Source organism: Pithys albifrons, chromosome 3, assembly GCF_047495875.1.
Source record: "Pithys albifrons albifrons isolate INPA30051 chromosome 3, PitAlb_v1, whole genome shotgun sequence".
NCBI lineage: Eukaryota > Metazoa > Chordata > Aves > Passeriformes > Thamnophilidae > Pithys > Pithys albifrons.
Genome location: NC_092460.1, coordinates 10,248,341 through 10,266,389, shown reverse-complemented (window position 1 = coordinate 10,266,389; position 18,049 = coordinate 10,248,341). Strand labels below are relative to the sequence as shown.

Genomic DNA, 18,049 nt, shown 5'->3' with positions numbered 1-18,049 from the left:
ATCTCTGTCTGTCAGTCACCATGGAGCGTGATGAGCCGCTTTGTGCTGACTGAGCTCTGTGGTGTTGACAGCTATAGACCCTTGAAGAAATGTCTCCCTGAAACTGAGTTCTCCTTTCATGCTGCTTCCTGTTAAACAGGATGGTTACAGTGCCTATGTCAGTTTTCCTGGCGAAGCACTCTCTAAGTGAATGTGTGGAATTTGAATATGGGAATTTGAATATTAAATGTAGGGTGGTACACCAGAGATCCCAGACTGAATGAGCTGCTGGAGATCTACAGATCTGCATGAACTTCAGGCTGGGAAGTGAAACCCTGGCACCTGGATACAAAGAGCTGATTTAGATGAGTCACTGACTTTTGCACTGGAGAGATGAGTATCACTGGGAGTGCAGGTGCCCTTCATCAGAAGGATATCTGCTTGCTGGACTTGCAGCCATAGCAGCAGGACGGGTTAGCAGAAATAAAAACAAGGAACAAAGCTGGACAGCAACCCCCAGCCCAGACCTCTCTGAGTGTGCAGCCCATGTAGTTTCAGTTTTGTAGTAGACCTTGACTGACCTCTTAGATGATAAAGAACAAGTTTTCAGAAAACCCCTTTCAATCTGGAGCATCCAAGAATAAATCCTGAGTACGCAGAACACTTGTACAAAGATTGGTGAGTCTGGTTTTCTCAGCTTTGCATTGCTCTGGGTGGTTCCAGTAAAACCACTAAATCAAAGCTGTTTGAAATAGGGAATGAGTAAGTACTTGAGAGATTTGAATTCAGGCCAGTCTCTTCTGGATCCATGCTTTCAGGATACACAAAAAATAAGACTGTAAGGAGGACAGAGGTCTGTACGTTGTACCCTTTCAGATATTGAGCTGGTTCTGTCCAGATCCTATTGAAAAAGTGATCCAGCAGAAGTGCACTAGAGGACATGCTTTTTACTACCTTTGAATGTGAAAGATCATGTCTGGACAAACTAACCTCTGAGGTGTGAGTTATGGTTATTATCTGAGTCGTGCTCTCCTTCATTCTTGTGCAGCCGGAGTAGCAACTCAGTGTTACCCAGGAGAGTCTTACTTGTTCCCTCCTTGTCTCTTGCCTCCCTTTTAAACCGTGCAGGGGCTGACTTTCTGCCCTATTTTCTGTGCACGACTACTTTTTAAGAGTAAAGATAGACATACAACTGCTGTGCAAGGCAGGAATTTTCTTCTTCAGGAGAACTCAACTTTGCAGGGAGGAAGGCACATTGCTCCAAACTGGGATGATGTGTTTGGGCTGTAGATGTTTCTCATTGCTTCCTATGCCTGGCAAGCAGCTCTGTGCAGTGTATAATGTGCTTTCTGCAGACTGGTCAGAATAGTGGGGGGTTGGATATTTCTAGACCTGGGACCACATGCTTCCTTCATATGTGATGTTAAGCCTCTGCACAGCTACCTCGAGCTCCAGCTCCACTTCCTAATGAGTATTTCAATGAAAGACTACTCCAAATGGTGCTCTGGTCTTGCTGTCTTGGAATTCTCTTTCTGAATTGTCTCCCACTACACGCTGAGTTCTTTTTCACTAGATGTAGATGCTCCATTTGTTTAATGACTTTATTACAACCAGATTCTTGTTTTGGTAGTATCTGAGCATCTCTCAGTGGAACAGTTATACAGACCTACTGTATTGACAGTGAGGTAAATAACAAAGTTCCAAACTGGTTTCTACATTTTAACTCTGAAAGCACCTGAGGTGTCTGTAGAACACTGAGAAGGGTTCTCCCCTTTCATCAGGACCAGTTTCAGGCTATTTGGGTGGTGAGATGGTCCTTCTAACCCTTAGAGTATAGTTCAAAGCCTTAAATTGTGAAGTAGGTTTTTATATTTTTAAAAAGCTAGTAGCACTGAGTATTGCAACTCTAGGTGATGTATTTGCCCTCTCTGGTAGTCTGTTGGATTTTAATGGCCTTGCTTCTTTCTCTTAGTTTCAGTTATACTTCTATATCTCTGGATCTTTAAAAAAATGCTTGTTTGACTCTTAATAGTGAAACTGGCAAAGGACAGAGAAAAGCCAGATATTTCAGCCTGACAGGAAAGTTTAGATTGCTTAGTGAGCTAAGTGTGTATAAATAACCAAGTTCTATATCTGATAATCAAGAATGTGGGAAGCAATTAGGATCACTACGTTTGTGAAAGAACTCACTCAGGATTTTGAGGGAGGCATGATAAAAACAGTGTCCAAGCCCAAATATTCTCATATGACTCTGCATGAGAACAAGATCTGGTAAAGATATTGCTGTTTCAAGTAGTGTCAGGAAACCACAGAGTGCTGTGCCCATACTGGAGAAAAAAGCTGATGGATTGAAATATTCATAAAGAACCTAGGACAGACTAAAGTTCTGACACACAACCTTGTCAGGAATGGTCCTTCCTTCGTCAGAGCAAGCTAATGCAAGTATAAGGTAATTTTTATTTTCAAATAACTGACAGGGAGAGAAAGTTTTTGACAAATGGACTGTGTTCTGGTGGAAGAAGTGTGCAGCTGAATGCCATGGCTTGAAAGTAAACTTGCATTTGAGCAAACTCAGTTTAAGTTGGGCTGAATATTTGAACAGAGAACCCCCTCACTGGCAATTCAGTATAGAACTGGGAAATCCCTGCTGTATTTGATACCCATCACAGCAGCTTCTCCCACTCTTAGGGAAGCTGAGTTTTCTACAGCTTTAGGAAAACCATTGCCATCTTAAAAAAGGTATCCTCAGTTTTTAGAAATGGAACAGCAGCAACAGTGACCAGAGATAAGGGTTACCTTCCATACAAAGAACAACAGAATAAACTGGGATTCTTCCACCTGAAAAGTGATAAGTGAAGTTATCTTCAAATCCTGAATGGCATGGAAAGGTTAGAGGGGGAGCAATGGGGTTTTTTCCATTTTTCATTACAAGTATGAATAGGTATTGCATGGAGCCAGCATGTAGTAAGCTTAAAAACAAATAATGACATAGTCCTTGATGTGTGCAGTTAACCTGGGAAGCTTCTTGCCACAGGATATTGTGAATGCCAAACATCTGTGTATTTGAGGACAGATCAGGTCTGTAGAAGAAGGAACTATTGAGGGTTACTAAATGCATAGAAACCACCTCTATCCCAAGACCCTGAACTGCACATTGTGGAAGCCTGGGAGAGTATTCAGGAAGGTCAAGTGCTACTATGTGTTTACTTCATTCTTATGTTTCGGGCCAGAGCCAAAAAACTGGAACCTGGTTTGTCAGCATGGAGTAGGAGTGGGATAATAATAAGACTGGTAAAAAGAGAGATTGGTACAGCTTGTGTTCTGGTTTGGTTCTGTGATGCTTGTGTTGTACAGCATGCACCTCTTGCTTCCTAAAGGCACTGCCTGTGGGTTCTGCGGACTGTTGAGTTTGAAGAGAGGTGGGGAGTATATTTCTGGAAACTACACAGGTGAGCAGGGTGGTGTGGTGGTGAATATCCTAAGCAGTGAGCTGACTTTTCCCCTTTCTCTGTGGCATGTGGTGTTCCTATGGGATAGTACATGTTTTACTGAGGTACAGAGACTGTCTTACTGCTGATAGCTTAAATCTTATCTGTGCGAATTTCCCCTCTTTAGCAGGGTGTTTCTTGCCTAGTAATGGACTGTAACTTAATTTGAGCTAAAATGGGTGATAAGCTGATGCAGTACAGTGCAACCTCTGTTCCAAAGCATTTTTGAACTAAAAATGTCATGGCCTACGTGAGGTTCCTACTCTTCAGAGGTACTCAAAACATTGGTCTTATTTTAGGTCCCGTCTAAACATTTAAAAATAACTCAAAAACAGGGCTCACTTCTATGTACTTCATCCCTAGAAGCCTAGTCTTGCACTTGGGTTTAGATGCTTACCAAAATCTGCAGAGGGCACAGTGCAGGACAGCCCTAGTCATTCCTTTGAACTTTTAACTTCAGAAGGAAGAGAACAATGCCAGGCTGTCTGTCGTTTTGTCCCTAGAGGCATGGTCTCTGCTGCTAGGCAATAAATACCCTTTTGGGTTTTTTGAGTTTTTTTAACTTTTTGTGGACTAACTTTGCTGCTGTAGTCCTTGGGGAACAGCTATGGAAAGCTGACCGGTAGCAGAGCCATGATGACGTATCTTCTTGTAGGAATGCTCTTAAGAATGAAAGCTGAGTTGATATATTTTGGGAAACTGTAGCCCCTTTCCAAGCATACAGAAACTGTCTTGTCTGCATCTCATATTGTGTAGTGAAAGTTACTCCATGGAGTGGCTGAGATTGAGCGCTCAGATTACAGCTGTGAGTAGTACAGACAGGCCTGGGGCTGAGAAAGAAGCCAGGTGGAGTCCAGACAGGACTAGTACAAGGGTCACTTGGGGAAGACTGGCATCGGGTGGAGTGGACTGAAGTTCCCTTCCTGTTGATTGTCATCTTGACATGTTGCACCTATTTAGCCAGCTGTTTGATGCAGGGAAAAATTTCTATCCCAAACCCTAAGTCTCAGCCTTGCAGAGTAGCAATGAGCTCGGTTGTTACACCATTTACAGAGCGTCCTTCTTGTTTTGCTCTCAGTTTTCATCAGTAGCTTTGCTCAAGTGATGATTTTCTCTCAGGTTTTTCCTGTGCATGCTGGACCTGTGTGCCCTTCTCCAGATAGTCTATCCAGATTAGATTTAGTTTGAACCCATCTTTAGCTGGTATGATCTTTTCTATTCCTAGCTGATCTGTGATTTTAGCTAGTGTATTTCCCACTAAGCCCTGAGAAGATTTAAATTAAAACTTTTTTATGAGGGTAACTTGTGCCAGACTCACTGTGGCTTCCTGGGTTGACAGTAGGTGGTTGATTGTTCAGTTTGGTCCATGTGTAAGTCTGAAGAGTCCTGTCTGAGCCACACTTTTGTGGGATTTTGATTAGTTTTCTATGTGTAGCAGAGTAGAACAGTTTTCTTTCCCAGAGAAAGGCACGGTCCCTGCCATGTGTGTGGAACTTAAAATGACAGAGGAGGAGTGCCTGGAACTGGGACAGTCTGCAAACAGAACTGTGCTGACCACAGGCTATAGTTTATCCTTCCATCACAGATGTGAGTACTTTTCCCTTGTTTCCTTAACAGACTTTGCTCTGTCTGGCTGTTCCTTCCAGCAGAAGAGCAGCCAGTCAGATGTAAAACTCAGTGCTATTCCTAACCAGCTACTGTAAATCTTGTTTTCCTGTCTCCTGGACACTTCTTTGCCCAGGGGTGACCCTGGCAAGGCAGCATTTTCTTGAAAGGCCGACAGTCAGCCAGTTGTACTGGCTGAAGTTCCTGCTTGTAGCAGTTTGCATTTCAGACTAGGACTGCAGACCTGTTTAGTGTTGCTCTGCAGCCCTAGAGTGAAGGTCTGGGTTTCCCTGACAAGGGAAGGGATGAGCCAGTCAGTCCTGCCCAGCCAGTGGCTGTCAGACTGTGCAGATGGGAGGGTAGCAAACCAGATGGAGAACAGTCTCAACCAAAAGGTTTTTAAAATTCATGGCTCCCATGAACAGGTAGCTGGTTCTGAACCTTTGTGCCTTTAGGATAGCACCAAAGAAGCTTTTTCAGCCCTGAACAGGACCAGTAGCTCAAATGTTTTTTGCCAGAAAACTAGGATCTCCTCAATTTGAGCAAACAAACTCATGTTGCAAAGCCATTTGATGGCACGAAAATTTATTTTGTCTTGCTATAAAATTCCCTGTTCTGCATAAGGTGTGGCTAGATATCTTCCTGTTAACAAAGTGATGGGAGAACTCTTGATCCACATGGTTTATTTCTCCAAGTACCAAATCTTGCAATGTTCCAGCTTCTGTTTCCTCTACCACTTAATTTTCCTGTTGCTCATTTTTCCATCAGGTTGTGGACCCACAGTGATATGAATGGAGAGCATTACCTGGTGGCCCATACACAGCAGTGGTTCTTCCTCCCCTATCTGTATGCAGGCTGGTTCTCTGAATTTTATCCTTGAAACAAAATGTGGACAATGTCTGCGTTGGAGGGCTGTGATTATAAGGTAGAAGAATATTCTGCATTGCTGCTGATAGCCTGTGGCTCCTCGACCACTTGCACCTTGAGAGCCCTTCATGGATGGTTCCTGGGCCACCTTTCCATGTTGGACTGCATTTGAAAACACTGGATATCCAAGACGTCCAGCCTGTGTAGGACAGTCATTTCTCAGAGCTGTTGAGACTGGTGTAAAATTGATCCTGGCTCTCAGGTCTGCACCCATCCTCTTCAGGCTTCTGCAGCAGAGCAGTGGGAGCTGTTGTTTTTCATATGTGTTATGTAGGTATGAAGCTTCCCAAGCTGGGGAAGGTCCCCAGGCTTTTTGAACAGCATGGGGTGTTGCTGTCTGTTTTTGGCTTCATGAAAGCCTTGGCACTGGCTTGGAGATGTGGAAGAAAATGTCTGGCCACCTCAGCTTGGATCATTATCTGGCAGACCTGTGTAACTTAATTGCCAGACTATTGAGCCTTATAGTTTGTAGCTGATGAGTGAGAACCTTCCAGGCTTGGGCATTAATTCATAAAAGATTAATTGATCAAAGCGTCACTTCTGATAATGCTTTAACATGACTTGAGTAATACAAGATAGAATACACCCTGTCTTGGTTTGAAGGCAAACCGCAAGCAGATTGTGGTACTGATGTGGAGTTCTGTTGATTTTACTGTCTCCTGTGTGGGAGAGGTTAGGTGCTACTCGTGTGGCTGCATTGCACTAGTTGTATTTGCATGTTGCTGCCTGTATTCATGGCTGTAGCCAGAACTGCTGACAGTCTTGGAGCAATAGGGCAGACTTTGCTGTCAGGCTGAATGGTTCTTTCTTCAGAAGATTACTGGGCAGAGCAGAAAAGTGAATTTTATTTGAAATGGAGAAAAACCCTAGGGAGAATTCCTTCCTGTCCTCCCAGGGCATATTAGTTCTTTACAGAGCTGTTGTGCTAAAATCTAAGATTCAAGGGATGTCAAGGAAATCTCTTTAACAGAACAGAGCACCATGCACTGCTTAATGTTTGCAGAGCGAAAGGATTTATTCAAATTGGCCTCCAGTGTTTAACATTTCTCATTTGTATCTTGACAACTGGATGGTGGAGCTCGGGATGTGGTCCTTGTGTGTCTGCTTGTGGTCTGTACCACCACTGGCAGCATAAACTCCTTTTGTGGTTGGTCCCTGTTCTCCCTTCCACTGTGCAACCCTGCAGGGCAGAGCTGGGATGGAGACCATAGGGTTTCCTTTTAGGGTGCAAGAATAGGACTGGTGCTTTTTCACAGGAGTTTCACAGGACATTTGTAGCTCCTCTCCTCTATTGCTAGGCTACTCCAAGGCCAGACCAGATGCAAAAGAACTTGACTTATGAATGTGGCCTTTGCCTCTGGGACATGAGAGTTTGGTTAGGGGTCACAGTCCCATCCTCTGGGGAAGCGTGTGCTGGTTGCAGAGGTCTCTCTCCCTTCTGGAGGGAAATATGCCAAGCAAAACACTCTAAAGGCAGAAGCAATTACATTGAGATTGTGTGCTGTCCTGGCTCTTTCTGGACAAAGTAGTTGGGCATTTCTGCTTTATAGAAATCAGTGTAGAACAGCTAATGCAGAGCAGGGTTCTGGCTTTCATAGCCTGTGGAGCCAAAGCTGGGAACAGGAGGATCCTGGCTGAGGCTGGGGAGAGGTGCCCCTAATGATAGGGAGGGCAGTGCGGTTGGGAAGGTGTGCCTTGTTTGAGGTGGAGGCCGGTAAAATATGAATCACATCTGTTTGAAGTAGTGATGAAATCCCAGATGAAGGTTTTCTGTAATACCTGGCCAAATAGTCTGGCATGTTCCAGCTTTCCTTTCTCCCCAGTTAGAACGGACAGTCCTGGCCTACTTTTAGCACTCGTGGTTCTGCTGGAGGCTTGGCTGTCCCGACAGCAAACGCGTTATCTGCTGTGTTCAGTCAGCATCTGAGTGAGAAGTTTCCATCAAACGTTGGGCAGACAGGGAAGAGCTGTTCCTGGAAGAGGGACTGTTGGTGCAGGAAACTTCATTCTGCCACTTCTGTGCACTGTGGCTCCGGCCTTGGCCTTGTTTTCCTGTGGTGTGCAGTAACTTTTGTGCTGTGCTGTGAGGATTCAGTTAGATGGTATCTAAATGTTAATATGAGAGATACTGCCTTTAGAAATAGCCAGTGAGGTTAGGCTTTCAGCCTCCTAAATATGCGATTAGGCAGGGCTAGAGTTACATTCTTAATATTTAAAAATAAATAAAGTCTATAAATGTACCATAAAGAAGATGTTTAAATAGAAATGTCATCCTGGGGCAAATTGCAAAGCTCTGTGTAGCTCACTGTCCTGCCTTTGACAAGATCCAGAAGCAGATGCTTAATGAGAGCTGTAAGAAACAGGGCATGTATAATGTGTTGGGTTTGGTTTGATTTTTTCATTCTCCCCCCTCTCACTCCATTTGCCCCTCAGCTTATGACCGTCATCAGTTTAGGGCCCTGCTTGTCCAGGAGTTGTATCTCATCATCTGATCTTGACCATATCTATTCTCCCTTAATTTACATAATCCCTCTTCTAACTTGTTTATGTTTTTGGTCTCCATGACATTCTACAGCAGTGAGCTCTGTAATTTAATTATGCATTTTAAGTGTTATTTGAAATGTTCTGAATCCAGTGACAATATCCTTGAACTGGCTTAGGAAAGTTGTCTGTAACTTTGGTGAGTGCTCTCTTGTTTTCTGCATTGTAAGACATGGTGTCAATTATTCCACATTTTTCATCTTGACATTATGTCATGTTCCAGATCTCTTGACTTTTCTGTATCTTCCCTCTGGTTGTTTCTTTGTCCATGCAAACTCCTGCTCTGCTCAATCTCTCCTTATATAGAAGCTACTCTGTGCTTTTGGTCATCTTTGTTGTCCCTTTTGTCATTCTGTCTCCTTTTTCAGATGTGGGAATCAGAACTGCCTTCAGCATTCAACAACAGAGTGGGAATGCATTTTTTCTTTCCTAGTTACTCCAAAGGCTATATTTGCCTTTTTTGCTTAATGAACTGAGCTACCGAGTTTCCAAAGTTTTTCTGATAGCAGCTAATTTGGATCCTGTTGTGTTTAGGTAATTAGAGTATTTTTAATTGGTTTTGGTATTTATTGACATCTAAGATACTGTGTGGTTACTTAAAAATGCCTAAGTTCTGTTACTTTTTTGCAGTCTTCTCTGAATTTGATTGTGATGAAGAATTTTTTTAATAATAAAATTTGCCGCTTCTGGACATATTCATCTCCTTAGACCTTATGTGAACTTATTGAACAGTGCAAGTTGCAGAATAAATTCTTGGCAGATCTCACTGATAACCTTCATTTGACAAGGAACTTCTTTATTTCCTGTCTTTTAACTACTTATGAATCATAATATGGATTGTAAGCTTAATTTCACAATAGCTTAACTGTTTGTGACAGTTTTTTAAAAATCAGTTTAGTTCATATCAAACAGATTCAAAACGATGGTCTATTGGATCACAGTTAACTGGAAATTGGAAATCTGTTCTTGCAATTTCTTGGATACTGCAGGGGTTTCTCTCTGCTCCAAATTTTAGTCTGTATTTTGACCAACAGTTGAGTTCTTGTACTTCTGTAAACAAATTTGTTTCTGTGAGGAGGGGTGGGCTTAGATTCATGTAGATTTGCATAGAAACAGAGAATTTGCTCAGCAGGGCAAATTGCATGTGTAACTTCAGTGAGCTCTGCTTTCCGAGCAGGGTTCTATTACAGCTGGATTTAAACCTTTCTAGGCTCTCTGTATATACTCTACACATTAAAGGCTAGAAATGGGATTTTTTTTCCCCAGCTACTTATCTGGGAGAATATTTAAGTCACTGATGGTATTTGTCTGGACACAAACTTGACGTGTGATGTGGCAGCTGGAGGAGCAGGAGGTTGTTGGGTGGATAAATGGAGGCTGGTGGGTTGAACTGTGGAAAGTAACGTTTGCCCTGTGCAGCATTAGAAAGCTGAAGAGGTGACCTGCCCAGGTCAGGTGCTGTCAAAAGGGAAAGCTCATCCAGGTCAGGTACCTAAAAAAAAAAAAAAACAAAACAAACAAATGGTGCTGACAAACCAGGATGAGCTCAGAGAGCTACAAGAAAAAATAAATACTTCTGACTGAGGAAGCTCAGACTACTTAATGCGTCCACCCAAAGGATTACACGTGCTGCAATCTGTGATTCGGGAAGGCTCAAAGCTGGCAGGATGTATAAGGGAAGGATTGCCTTATGCTTGTCTGCCCTTAGACTACTGCTTAGGCATCTATTATTGCCTGTGCTGGATCCAGGGTTTCTGCGTAGGTGGACCTCTGTCAGAGTTAGAATAGCTGTCTTTATCTTCTTGCCCAAGGAGGATTAAGAAGAAGGATTAATTTTCAAACTGTTCCTGCAAAAAGTGACTAGAAACTTCTCTGACTTGGAAGATTTTGTACAAGCAAAGTTAAACAAAATGACAAGGCCTTTTACTTGGGGCAAAGAACCCTCAGGGATAAGTTTGCTGGGTTAAGGTGGCAGTTTCTGTAATTTTGGAGCTGTAAGAAAAATATCCTGCTTTCACTAGGAGACTTCAGTCAGGAACTCGTGGGCTATGGTTAGTGGTGTTCTGTGGTTTGATTACACAGAGAGTTGGAGCAGATCCTAAAGGACTCTAATCCTCAAATGTCTAACACTGGCAGAACGTTATCCTTTGGTTAAGATGCTGACACACTAACAGCTGGCTTGACTTCCCCTTCTAAAAATGCACAAACACCATGGTGCTTGAGTTCACATTGTGTCAGTGCCTGAGAGGATGGTAAAGTTAAAAGTCAACCCTTGATTTACAATGACAGAGAATCTACGAAGAAAGCATCTTTAACAGCAAGCAGCTTGTGGTTGCTTTATATTCCTTGTAAATGTTTGTGTAGTTTGTCTTGGTTTATAAAAAGTTCACTATTTAACACTGTATTAATCATTAACTCTTCACTAACCAGTTGTACTGGAAGCTTAAATTAGTGTTTATAACACATTTTCATGTGTGCATGGGTGAAGTGCAGTTGTGCTAGAGCTGTTTAGAGGAAATACCTGTCCACTACCATCAGTTAATTCCAATACGGCTAAAATTAATAATTATGTGGCCCCAGGGGAGCTTTCTACAATTTCCATAGAAACTTTGTGTGCAGTTTTTCCAAAGAAAATGTACAAGCATCATTAAAGTGGCACAAAGTTGACAATATTTTAGGCGACATTGGTTTAGTATAACTTCAACCCTCATCCAGAAAAGTACCTTGTAATGGTCAACAGTAATTACCAAGCATTTAGAAAACATCGTTTTCCCAAGTTTCCCATTATTTATCTAAGAATGCCTTTATCTGTAGTACAGAATTTCTGCCACCTTTCCTTGCCATTTTAGATTTGATATATTGTCTTTAAAGGTTTTGGGGGTTTTTAGTTTTGACATCAGCTCTGGTGTTACTCACATCTGGTGTAACAGAGCTCTCTTGTCTGTGCCAATCCTGCTCTGACAGGATGGCTTGGACTCGGGATTCTCCTTGGGGTTGATTTTACTTGGAAAACAGAGGTTTGTGTTCATCTCTGCCAGAGCTGCTCGCTGCAAGTGTTCTTAAACAACAGAGCAGGGAACTGGCCTGGTAGTACTAAATAAGACTCAAAAAAAGATTTATTTATTTAAGGGGAATGCCATCTTTCACAGCAGAAAACAGCAAGTCTCTGTTGAGCATATGAAGCTTAGAAAGGGGCTGTAATTCAGGGGTTTTGTGCAGAAAACACAGCAGTGGTCGTCTTCCTGCTGCTGGGCCATTTGAATGTGCTGGAGCACAAGAGTCATCGTGCAGATGGAAGAATGGGGCTTTGAATTTTTAAATCTTTTGATGCTCTTGCTGCGGGTTGGCTCTGCAAATGATACAGTGGAAATTGCAGGTGCGAATTTCAGGGACCTACTTTTTTTCCAAGGATACTTCTCCTGGGTTTGGTGTTGAGTGTGGAATCTAGCCTAGAACCTGGGCCATTAACTGACCTTTCTGTGTTTGGGGGATAGAGTGTGGTATTAGGGAAATAATCTGTGAGGATTGAAATAATCTTTATGTGTTGATACGCTGTTAAAATGTGTCCAAATGAGTTCTGGGTTTGTTTCCTTAATAAATAAGTGAAGTCTCTGAGAGGGATACGTGAGGTCAGAGAGGTAAAAATAGTGCTACAGAAAACACGGTCTAACTTCAAATTCCAAGTAACCAAATAGTGCCATTGCTTCAATATTGCTGGTTGCTGTGTGGATGTGATATAAATGTTCTGTGGCAGAACTGACTAATCCTCTAGCCCTTCTGTTGTGATCCAGATTAAATAAATGAAACTCCAAAGTATCATTTGGATATTAATATTTTACAGTGAGTTAGAGGCAATATTCAGAGTATTGTCTGGAACATTTTCCTATTTAACGGGAATTCATCAAAAATGGCATATTTAAAAAGAATCTTTAAGCCTTGGCAATTGCATTCAGCATTAATTAAAGGCTACACACTTTTAGTGCAATCTGTCTGCAACAGCTGTGTTGTACACTAGCAATGAGCACAGGAAGCAGAACGGTTCAGTAAATCCATAAAGAGCTCAGTAGTGTAGCTTGTCATGAAACCATCAAATTTAAATGTAGGTTATCCTCCTCCTTCCTGTCCTCCCAGAGAGGTTCTGATGGGCTTAACTGAAAGGCAAGCACAAAAAAGGCAGTGATGCCCGTGCTTGAGAAACAACTTGGAAAATGGAATTAAAAGACCCTGCTGGCTTTTTTCCTCTCATTTTTTTTCTCTCAGGGTGCAAATCCTTCTGGCTACTGATAGCCACACACTGATGCTCATTTCTAATGTATGTTTGCTCACCTAGCAATAAATACAAGTTCATTTGCTAATGGCTCTTTAGCAAAGAGCAACAAAGAGCACTATATTCAATGTTTATCCATTGTGCAGGGTGATTAGAACTAGCCTGCAGAACATGCTGTACTACCCTTTTGTTTTGTTTTGTTTTCTCTGTTCTCCCAGAGTCATGAAGACTAGATAGCAATTTCTTACCTGAAACACCTTTGAGGACTAACTCTTAACAGAGTGATGATTTCTGGGTGGATATTGGTGACTGAAAGAAGAGTAGCTACAGGTCAGACCTTTGACCACAGCAAGATCTGCTTTTGATTATGGTCTGCTGGAATGAAGGGCTAGTTGCTTTTCCAATCTCTTTCCTGTACAGGTGCTCCAGTAGGTAAAATGCTTTCAGTGGAACATTAGGGATAGGTTTGAATACAGATCAAAGATCTTGTAAGAAGATCTGTGTTGTGGAAGTGGTATCACATGCTGAGTTTTGAGTTCAAGTTCTGGTACTCTGTGTGTGTTAGTTCTGCCCTGGCAGTTGTCAGTGGAGCTCTGTGGGGGACAGGGCAGAGTCATGCAGCTTGTAGGCACAACCTCTGGCACAACCTGTAGCCAGAAAGCCACTGTTTCAGGATTCATAGATCCTGGAGACACATGACAATTTTACTGTGTGAGTGCTGGCAGAGAAAAGTTGCATTAGCTCTAAAGAAGATTACAGATTCCTCAGAGTGGTGTAGTGTGATGACGTCTTGTGATCCTCAGCTGCTTCCAGATCAAAGATTCTTTTCTCCATGTCAGTGTGACTCTGTTCACAACATAGTCAAGCTCCTGCTGTTGGATGGCAATCAGCCTATTATTTTGTTTGCAGGCATTTTAAGCTTAGGCTTAAAATGTCTGAGGAGGCTCCAGACAGTTGCACAACAAGCCATTGTGGCATCAGCATGAGGTATAGAGACAGTTGTGTGGTTAGGGAGTCCCTTAAATCAAGTTCTTTCCAACAGAAATGGTGAGGATTAATTAAAAATCTTGCTGCAGCAAGATCTGCTCTGCTGATGTAAACCTGAGGTGATGGAGTCCAGTTAGATCCCCCTCCTTCAGTCCATGTGTATCTACTCACTGGCTTTACCCCTCTCCAGGCTTCTTCTGCATGATCTGTGAGGAACCTCACATCCATTGATCATGTCCTCTTCTGATCAAAGAGTCCTGATGACCCTCAGGATTTCTTTCAGGTGCTCAAATATGCTTGCTCACCACCATGGAAAAGAGACCCCAGTGCTCGTTCAGGGCTGTTTGCCAATCTGGGTGAAGCGGAGTGTGTTCATAGCTCTGAAGCAGAAAGCACTAAGTGTCCATTATCAGGGCAAACAAAAGCCCCAGTGTGCACGTAGCCTAAACACGGCACTGGTACGAGGTGAATCAGCGGCTCTGTGCTCCGGGGAAAGGTGCCAGCCCAGAGCCAACATTCCTGTGCCCGGGTATATCCTGACAGCACTACCTACTTACCTACAAGAACCGTGTGAAGTGGAGCTTTTCCAGAGCTTCACAAAGCCTATATTTAATAAAGTGTTGTATTTATAATACCTTCCATCCGCTGGATTTCACAAGTAGACTAATCCTCTCAACTGGTCTTTTGGTAGAGCAAAGATGCTGGTTTTACTGACAAAGGAGCCGGAAAACAGACTTTTGTGGGGGTCTTTTGCCATAGCAGGGAAATAGGAGATGGATCTGGAGTTTTATAGCTATTGTTCTCAGCATTGCTACTGTTTTCTGTGCATCGTGTGCCAGGTGTTGTACAGAATGAGTGTAAGACACAGTTTGTGTGGTGAGAAGTTTGTGACCTAAATTTATTAAGCCTTGCAGTAAATACTGGATCAGTTTTCTCTTGAAATGCTGCAGATCTTTTTCCATCTCTGTGCTTTAATCACTTATGGGCTAATAGCACTTTGAGCTTACCAGGAAGACCCAAGAGGGATGATCCCATAGGAGGCAAGCGATGATAGTTTTCTTAACTGTAACTACAAAATTAACATTGCCTTTGAGGAGCTGAGTTGCCAAAATGAGCACTGCAGATTACAGGCCGGTTGAGGAGGAGATAGTGCACTCATCAGCTCTTTGGAGCCTCTGACCCAGCTTGGCATCTGTGCAGCTTTGATACCCTGTCTGTGAGAGGGAGGAAGGGAAGGAAGGAAATAGATTAACAGCTGCATCACCACCTACTTCTCAGTTTAAATGAGGTGGTACTCATAGTAAATTATTGAGTACTTGCAGCTGATGCCATTTCTCCATGGGGAAAGCATTAATCTAAATGTTCAGGTACTTATTACCACATTTCCACCATGTTGTAGGGGGTTCCCCGTGCTGTCCAGAGCAGTTGTTCCCATCCACAGCATGCTTTGGGTGGATCACAGTAGATTTCAAGAGAAGTTGATCTAAATATCCTCAGAAAAGAAGCAGAACGGGTCTTGTGGTTCCCTGGGTCTGTCCAACACCCACCCTATCTCAACTTGCTTGCACTTTGAGGCATGGGACAGGGAAGAAATGGAGCACTGTCCACACAAGAGGCATGTTTAAATCACCTTTCACACTTCTGGGAGGAGTGCTGTGGAGAGATAAGTGCCAGCAAGAGACTTCTGCCTCAAAGAGTGCAGCAATAAGTGAGCAGGTGTTCCCCTCACCTGGACATGCCAGGTAACTGCCCAAGGAGATGGGGGCCCACAGGGACTGGCTGTGAGCTGCTATGACTGACACTCTGGAGGCCTCATCCTGGCACCCAGGTTCTGTTTGGGTGGGTCATGCTCAGTAGCAGAGATGGCATGGGAAGGTTTCTTCTGAAGCACTAGTGGAAGAGCCTTAGACCCACAAGAGGCTGTTGATAGCCATAAGTGATAACAAATAGAGGGTTTAATTAGGGTATCTGAATCAAATACAGAGCAAAGGGCTTATTAGTTTGCTCTGAATTGCATCTCAGCTACAGCTTTTTTAAACAATGGTCCTGCAGGTTTTGTTTGTCTTGGACAGTGGTTTGTTTTACTGTGGTGTTGCTCATTAATATTGTATACAGCAGGCTGGCTTCTATGGAAATGTGGTCCTGTCCTGGAGAACTTCCAATATAGCATCATAGTTAAGTTGTATAGGAGTCGAGTTAACTATGGCTTTTTCTGATGTTACAAGAGTAGTGATCAGCTTCAGTGTTGCGTTCCTTGCAGTATTGCAGCTTCTCCTGAGGATGCTGTGCCTGTAATCTTGGTGGGGAGATGGATGAGTTAAGTCTGTGATACTCCTGCCGGCCTCTCATTGTTGGTGTTTCTGCTAATGTCCTGCGTTAGATCACTGTGTTTAGCTCTGTTTTCTATGATTGTTCATGTTCTCTTTGCTCACCTCTCATAATGAGAGTGCTGTTGAAGGATTTTGAGTGTTATCTTCACTCTGGGTTCCAAGGGGTTATAACAAACTTTCCTCTCTTGCAGAGTGTTTACCATGCCTCTGGGAACATTCCTCCTTCCTGTTCTCTGTTTCTTGGGAGCAGCAATTCCACAGGGACTCCAGTATGTCACATTCTCACGCAACACTACAAAATTCCTCCACCTGTCCATGGACTTGGAGTCTGGGACCATTTATTTGGGGGCCACCAACTTTCTCTTTCAGCTGACATCTGACCTGCTGATGAAGAACATGGTTCAGACTGGGCCAGTTCTGGACAGTAAGGATTGCCTCCCCCCAGTCTCAAAGCTGGAGTGCCCTCAGGCACACTACACTGACAATCACAACAAGCTGCTGCTGGTGAACGCAGTGCAGAAGGAGCTCATCGTGTGTGGCAGCGTGCACCAGGGAATCTGTGAGAAGAGGAGCCTCACGTCCATCGACCACGTCCTCTTCCGACCAGAGAGCCCTGGTGACACTCAGTACGTTGCTGCCAATGATCCCAATATCACCACTGTGGGGCTCATAGCCTACTCAAAGGATGAGGTCCCCTTGCTATTCGTGGGACGAGGGTACACTAGCCGAGGAGTGGGAGGAGGAATTCCTCCCATCACTACCCGAAATCTCAGGGTCCTCGGAGGGGATGTTCAAGCAACAGACTCTCACTCCATTTTCTCCTATGAAGAAACAGCAAAACTGGCTGTGGGCCGGCTCTCCGAGTACAACCACCATTTCATTAAATCCTTCACTTACCACTCAAGCGTCTATTTCCTATTCTACCGGCGGGACCTCAAGTCTCAGTCACGCGAGTACAAGACCTACATCTCGCGCATCTGTCTGGATGATTCTCATTATTATTCGTATGTGGAGTTACCTCTGCTCTGCCAGAGCAAAGCCAATACATACAGCCTCCTGCAAGCAGCCTATATCACTCGGCCAGGAAAAGACCTGGCCCAGGGGCAGCTGGACACCGAGGGAGAAGTGCTGTTTGCAGCCTTCTCTGCCTGGCAGGCATCCTCTGGGAAACTGAGCGAGGAGTCTGCACTCTGTGTCTATGCAATGGAGGAGGTGGATCGCCTGACCAACTGGACTAGGGATGTTTGCTACATGAGAGATGGGAAGTCAGAAGAAGGGACAGAAGTGGCATATATTGAATATGATGTCAGTTCCAACTGTGTCCAGCTGCCAGCGGTAAGTGGCTTTTTACCTGTGAGTGGTCCACAGCATGTTCTTGTGTTGGTTTGTGTTCCTGAGGTCATCCTGCTTTTGCAGAGGGATGTTGAAATCTGTTTGGCCTAAAGGCTTTGAGACTCAGTCTGTTTTGTCCCATATGGACAGAATTCCTTGCAGAGGGAGAGGGACTGTGTGTGGCAGTGGGAAGAGTATCTGGTATGACCTGGCCCTGAGACCTGTCTCATGGCAACACCAGGCAAGAACACTGAAGTTGCAGTTCAAGTTGTTCTGCATCTGTGTCATCTTTTGGTCTGCGCTGCAGGGAAGGAGAGGAGTATGTGTATGTGTACCTGTGTCTTGGGAAGGGAATTTAAGGGCTGTGCTGGGTTATGGTGAGGTGCACCTCTCAACAGCTTCCTGCAAGGGCACCCAGGAACAAAAAAGAACATAAAACCAAGGAGGAATATGTTAGAGTTGGGAAGCAAAAGGATTGCCCAGCTTGATGTCTTGTCTATTTCTTAGCCATGCCGTGTGTCCTTTGCAGGGCCACATGTAAGGACTTGTCACAAGTGATTTTTAGGGCAGCTTGATGGAGTTAAATGTCAAAC

General features: G+C 43.7%; 1 protein-coding gene across 6 annotated transcripts in view; it reads left to right on the top strand.

The window, feature by feature from the left end:
• Positions 1 to 18,049, top strand: part of PLXNB1 (plexin B1) — a 77,265-nt gene that overhangs the window by 22,271 nt on the left and 36,945 nt on the right. For 5 of the 6 annotated variants that reach the window (XM_071550443.1, XM_071550441.1, XM_071550444.1 and 2 more), the window contains one exon: positions 16,316 to 17,459. In XM_071550443.1, the coding sequence (XP_071406544.1) occupies positions 16,326 to 17,459 (1,134 nt within the window). In that variant the 5' untranslated portion in view covers positions 16,316 to 16,325. The remainder of the gene's footprint in view (positions 1 to 16,315; positions 17,460 to 18,049) is intronic. The other variant, XM_071550446.1, reaches the window with a different exon arrangement.